Here is a 6,000-nt window from a genome sequence, read left to right on the forward strand (position 1 = left end):
GATTTTTGTCTTGTCCTGAGCTGCTGATAGGTTCATGTACCTACTATTTGAACAGAATCTCAACCTGTTTCCTGGCTTTAAGTTTTAAGCATATTTCCTTAGCATTTATTTGGCTTATTAAAGCTAAATCTGCTTTTCTTGAAATTAAAAATATAGTAAAAAAATACATAATTATAGTATATTCATTCTACTCAGAGTTTCCTGCCTAAAGTCAGACATGTTTTCATAGATATGTATATATCAGCAGAGCTTACTATTGAAAGTAGTTAGATTATTTAAGAACTTTTGTGAATCAATAAAATGTGGAGGAAAAGGGAATAGAAAACAACTGTGGACACCTGAGATAGTGTGGGAGGAGAGTGGGAAATGGCAGAGGGTGAGAAATAGGGTTTTGTGTGTATATACATATATATATATGTATATATACATATATACATGAAACTAGAAATGGAAAATTATTGACAATCACATGTATAATTAAGCCACTATGCAACATATTCTGGCTGGGAAATCACATTTTGTATGCTGTGACAGTGCTCAGTGAATGAATGTAAAATAATTAAAAACAAAAAAAATTAAATTAAAAAAACTGAAAGAAATTAAATAATGCTTTAGAAAATAAGGCAACCAACAAAAATGAAAAGGACTGGTAAACATAAATATTGAATATTAGTAAACCATCTATTTGAAAAGGAATTAATATATGAAATTTATAAAGAGCTGTTTTAAATTAATAGGAAAACAGAAAACCTGATTGAAAATAGACCAAGGCCCTAACTGGTTAAAGGAGTGAAATAACCATCTCCTATCTGTTAGAATGGCTAGTATCAAATGAGATAATAGATATTGGTGGGGGATATGGAAAAAAAAAGTTTAGAATGCTGTCTGTGGGAATGTAAATTAATATAGCTCTATGGGGCCTTGCATAGTATATTAAAGTCTTTGGATAGCTGTAGTTTATGTTTATATAATTCATCTAGATTTGATGTGTCGATTAAAGTGGCAATGTATAAATCGGATTTGGTAAGTTTTATGCTTACAGTATTGAATTATTTTTACCTTATAGGATGGAATAAAATTCATCTGTATTGGAGCTCTGTATTCCGAGCTTTTGGCTGTCAGTAGTAAAGGAGAACTTTATCAGTGGAAGTGGAGTGAATCAGAACCTTATAGAAATGCCCAGGTATTTTTTTGTATTAAATCTTGCATTGTATAGCTACACATATCAGCATACAAAATAGTGATCATTTTTCTTATGCTTTCAAAGAATCCTTCATTACATCATCCACGAGCAGCATTTTTGGGGTTAACCAATGAAAAGATAGTCCTCCTGTCTGCAAATAGCATAAGAGCAACTGTAGCCACAGAAAATAACAAGGTATGAAACACTTTGCATTGATAAACATTTTGTGCTTAAGTTCTTGATTTTTCTTTCTCTTCCGTTTCCATCTTTTCATTTTTTCATCTTTCTGATTAGATCCATAAATACAAAGTGTCTCAAGCCTTAGTAGAGTAATCCAGTGTTACTGTTTTTTGTTGGCTAGGTCATCTCTGTAGTTTAATCAGATTTTAAAAGTAGCTTTTTACTTTAAGGGAAAGAAAAACTTTTCAGAAAAGTGTTGAGAAAGGAGATATAGAGAACCTATAAAATACAGATTGAGAAAGTGTGGATATGATACCCAAATGATTAAAGTCAGTAAATTCCTTTAATAATGGTTGGAGTTAATGATTAGTTGTGATTCTTGCCTTAAAGATGGCCCTATGCTCATTTCAGTACTGCTATTTTGATTTATTGGTGTTAAGTATTTTTGTTTCTAGTCTTACTATGAATCTTTACTGAATTACTTAACTTTTATAGCATGTAGCCAGTCCTTAGAGTATGCATACTTTGTTTTCATTTTGACCACAATCCCTTTGAAAAGATGAGTTGTTTTTATTTAAACCTCTAATATTTTACTCTCTAGGTTGCTACATGGGTGGACGAAACTTTAAGTTCTGTGGCTTCCAAATTAGAGCACACTGCACAGACTTACTCTGAACTTCAAGGAGAGCGGATAGTTTCTTTACACTGTTGTGCCCTTTATACCTGTGCCCAGCTGGAGAACAATTTGTATTGGTGGTGAGTCCCATAGAGAGGAGTGTGAAAGCTTTTGTGTGTATAGAGAGTTTGAGTAGTAGAATACCAACATCAGAAGGTCAGCCAGAAATGATGAGAGGGAAATTTCTCTTTGGAGCAAAGTAGCATTTAAAAACAGATAAACTGGGGACAGCAGGTGGTGGTTAAGGGATTGGATTCCCACGGTGCTGACCGTGGTTTGAGTCCTGGATCCAGTGACGTAAAAAGCACAACAAACAAACAAATAAATATGTGGGGGAAAAGTTTTAAAATTTTTATGAAAGTAATATATACTTAATGACTATAGTTATTAAATTTTATGAAAGTATAAAATAGGAACAAGTCTTCTAGAATCCTGCAACCGTAAGATAACTACTGTTAACATTTGGGAGATATTTTAAATCATTTAAAAAAAATAATTAGTTACTTAATTTTATTATTTGTTTGATTTCTGATTAGACGAGAGAGAGACAAGGAGAGTGAGAAAGCAGGTAGCCAGGTCTGCGACTTGATCCCTCGTCAGCTATGTGAGAGTCCAGTGCTTTAACCACCACGCTTCCTGCTGGTCTGGTTTAAATATTTTTTTCTTTCCATGGGGACGTACTTTGTTTTTACATATATGGAAGTGTAGGTTATAGGATATTTTTTTCATTTTATTGTATGGATATTCTTTCATTTACTAGTAACTGTTGGGTGATTTAAAATTTATTCTCTGTTATGTTTTAATGAATTATCTCCAAATTTTAAATCGACAGAAATAATAGATAGGAGAGTCTCCTAATGAAATATAATTATTTGGAAGAAAAAATAATCAACTTATGCATTTTCCATTAAATTTAATCCCAAAGTTTTAATGAAAGTGAATCCAGGGAACCAGCAGTTAGCGTAATGGCTATGCTGCTGGATTCCCACGTAGTCGACCGTGGTTCGCGTCCTGGACCCGGTGGCTTAAATCTCACGCCGGGCACATGTGCGTGCGTGCCCAAGATCCCGAGAGGAGAATGGAGGAGGAGGAGGGATTGTGGCGTGACTGTCCCCCCTGGGGAGTGATTTCTCGCTTTCTGTCTCTATTTCTCTCTCTGTCTGTCTGGCGAGTGCACGTGCCCTATAGCGAAAAACCTCTCCAAAAAAAAAAAAAAGTGAATCCAGTTATTTATTAACAAATTCCAAGTAAGAGTAGGTGAGAGATTTTAACTTTTTTAAGAGGCAAAAGTAATTGGAGAAGGAATGTACCCAAAAAATTCTTAAATATCAATACATATAATTTAAGATGAATTTAATGGGCTTCCTTGCTGCCTAGTTGATCGATTTATTTTTTTCCTTTTCAGGGGTGTCGTCCCTTTTAGTCAACGGAAGAAAATGTTAGAAAAAGCTAGAGCAAAAAATAAAAAGCCCAAATCCAGTGCAGGTATTTCCTCAATGCCAAACATCACTGTTGGTACCCAGGTAAGTGATTAGGATTAAGCTTGTTCAAAAGCTTAATTTTTTTCTATTTGAAATCACTTTTTCCCCTGTAAGCTGTTATTCTATAAGTAATTTTATAAATGAGCGTTCTGTGAAAGACCAGATTTCAGTAGCATGTATGTGTCACATCATTCTTCATTTAGTAGTTAACATTGTACACAGTTCTGACCTAATGTCGTTTGGTTTCTCTATGGGCAGGATTTCTAGACTTGCTTGGTTTTAAGAATCATTTGGTTCTTTTAAAATGCAGAATCTAGGACCCTTTACCACTGAAACATTGGTTAGAACAGTCATTGTCTTCAGCACACATCCCAGAAGATTCTTATGACCGAGTAGTTTGAAAGATAACTGCTATGGCGGGGAGGGTATTGTCAGTATGAGCCAGGAGACGTTGTCAGATCCCCATGTCCTTCCCACCCCCTGGGAAAAAATCCTCAGGCCTCCACCAGTCTCTGGTTTTGGCTCTGAGATAGTTTCTGGCTTTTGTAGGTATCTTACAGAAGGTGATTTTTTAATATCCCAGTGGTTCTCCACAGTATAGTTCAAAGACTTTCCTGGTTCTTTACCATTTTCACGGAGTCTGCAGAATCTTTTTCCTGTTTTGTATCTGTGTGAGGCTGAGTTGTCTTCATGTAACAAGAGTAACATAGTAGTAAAAATCAAGTGCAGATGTACACATGAGAATTCAGCTGTTCTACTAAACTGACATTAAGGGATTTGCAAACATGTAAACAGTGCCATTTACTAATACTTTTTTGAAAATTTGTCTTTTTTCATAAAAATTGTTTATATTAACATGAGTTTTATTATGAAATATTTTAAATTTTCTGGTTTTAGTACTAATGCATTTAGTATCTCCAGTTTTCATTTATTATTATAATTTGGTATGACCCATATAAAAGATTTTTGGGGTATTCATTTATATTTAATAATGAAAAAAGGTCTTGATCAGAAGAGTTTGAGAATTGTTGTTAACACTTATTAGACTCTGCTGAAAGTGTATCTTTAATATAAAACTTGTGCTTGTGTTCCTTATAGCAAGTACTTTATGATCTTTAACACTTAGATAAATAGTGGTTTTACATAATGTGGTGCTAATATCCTTATTTTACACTTTGAATCCAGGGATTCTCATCACCACAGGGGTATTACCCATATTCTCTATGTCTTGTAGTCACTACTTGAATTGTTAACTTTTTTCAGAAATCTAGCTCAAATGTACCTTTTTTGTTCGTGACAGTTTTTTTTCTTACTCGTGGTCATCCTGTTCTGCCTCTTTTGCTGACTTCTCGGAAAGTTTTCAGCAGTTTTTCACTATTGTTTAGTCTCGAGTATTGATGTCAGTTGCTTTGGATTGGGTTTTCTCTATGCTGTCTTACTTAGCGCTCCTTTCCTCCTATTTAGTTCAACTACTGATTTCTGATCGCAGAGTTCCTTATCAGCTGGACTCACTCAGTAGCAGAATATTTTAGCTGCTGTCTTATTAGCAGGTAGGATGGCACTGCTATGATTAGGGAGGGGAGAAAAAATGGCTTTAAAGATATACTGAAAGAAAAGCTTTAAATAAAATATCTTGGCACTAAATTGCTGTAAAATAGCATGTTAAAAGTACCTTGCTGGGGACCAGCAGATGACATAATGGCTGTTGCTGGACTCCCATATAATCGACCGTGGTTCAAGTCCCAGAGCCGGTGACTTAAACTCACGCTGGGCACGTGTGTGTACATGCCCAAGATCCTGAGAGGAGAGTAGAGGAGAAGGGATTGCGGCATGCCCCCCTGGGGTGATTTCTCATTTTCTGTCTCTTTCTGGCTAGCACATGCGCCCTATAGCAAAAACCTCTTTTAAAAAAAAAAGTCTTTGGTAATGAAATTAAACTAGAGAAACCAAAAGGAAAAGACAGTAAGAAAGATCAAGATGCAAGAACTCTTTTGGCCAAAAATCTCCCCTACACGGACCAGCAGTTAGCGTAGTGGCTATGTCACTGGACTCCCATGTAGTTGAAATTATGACCTTAACATAGGCCAGTCATCAAGTACAAGATAATCATTGGACCACTGAACACAGTGTTAGTAAGATTGGGCTGTTGGAGAAAACAAAAGATATCTCCAGAAATGATACTCATATTTCATATGGACCTATTGTTGGTTCGTTTTACAAAGTCACCTTTTAGGTCATTGGTGTTTGGAGTATGACCTGAGCTTAGTCACTGACATAGATATTTTATAGGTTATTGACATTAATTCATTAGTAAATTTTCTAACAATGTCTATATATTCTTTTTTAATTTAAAAGAGAAGTTATCCACTGAGCTTCAGGTTAGTGGAAAATAGTCTTCTGGGGAAAACAAACATCCATAGATGTAAAGTTTTTGCGTGTATATGTATGTATGTACACACACACACACACACATAGAGAGA

The 6,000-nt window shown here is 35.1% G+C and overlaps 1 protein-coding gene across 4 annotated transcripts in view; it reads left to right on the forward strand.

Moving 5' to 3' along the window:
* UBR5 (ubiquitin protein ligase E3 component n-recognin 5) overlaps positions 1-6,000 on the forward strand; it is a gene marked incomplete in the record, with an annotated part of 156,005 nt that overhangs the window by 72,846 nt on the left and 77,159 nt on the right. For all 4 annotated transcript variants that reach the window (XM_014586650.1, XM_014586652.1, XM_014586651.1 and 1 more), the window contains 4 exon segments: positions 1,067-1,183; positions 1,268-1,378; positions 1,965-2,119; positions 3,445-3,562. In XM_014586650.1, coding sequence (XP_014442136.1) covers positions 1,067-1,183; positions 1,268-1,378; positions 1,965-2,119; positions 3,445-3,562 — 501 coding nt within the window.

Source organism: Tupaia chinensis, unplaced genomic scaffold (genome assembly GCF_000334495.1).
Source record: "Tupaia chinensis unplaced genomic scaffold, TupChi_1.0 Scaffold000154_1, whole genome shotgun sequence".
Classification (NCBI taxonomy): Eukaryota; Metazoa; Chordata; class Mammalia; order Scandentia; family Tupaiidae; genus Tupaia; species Tupaia belangeri.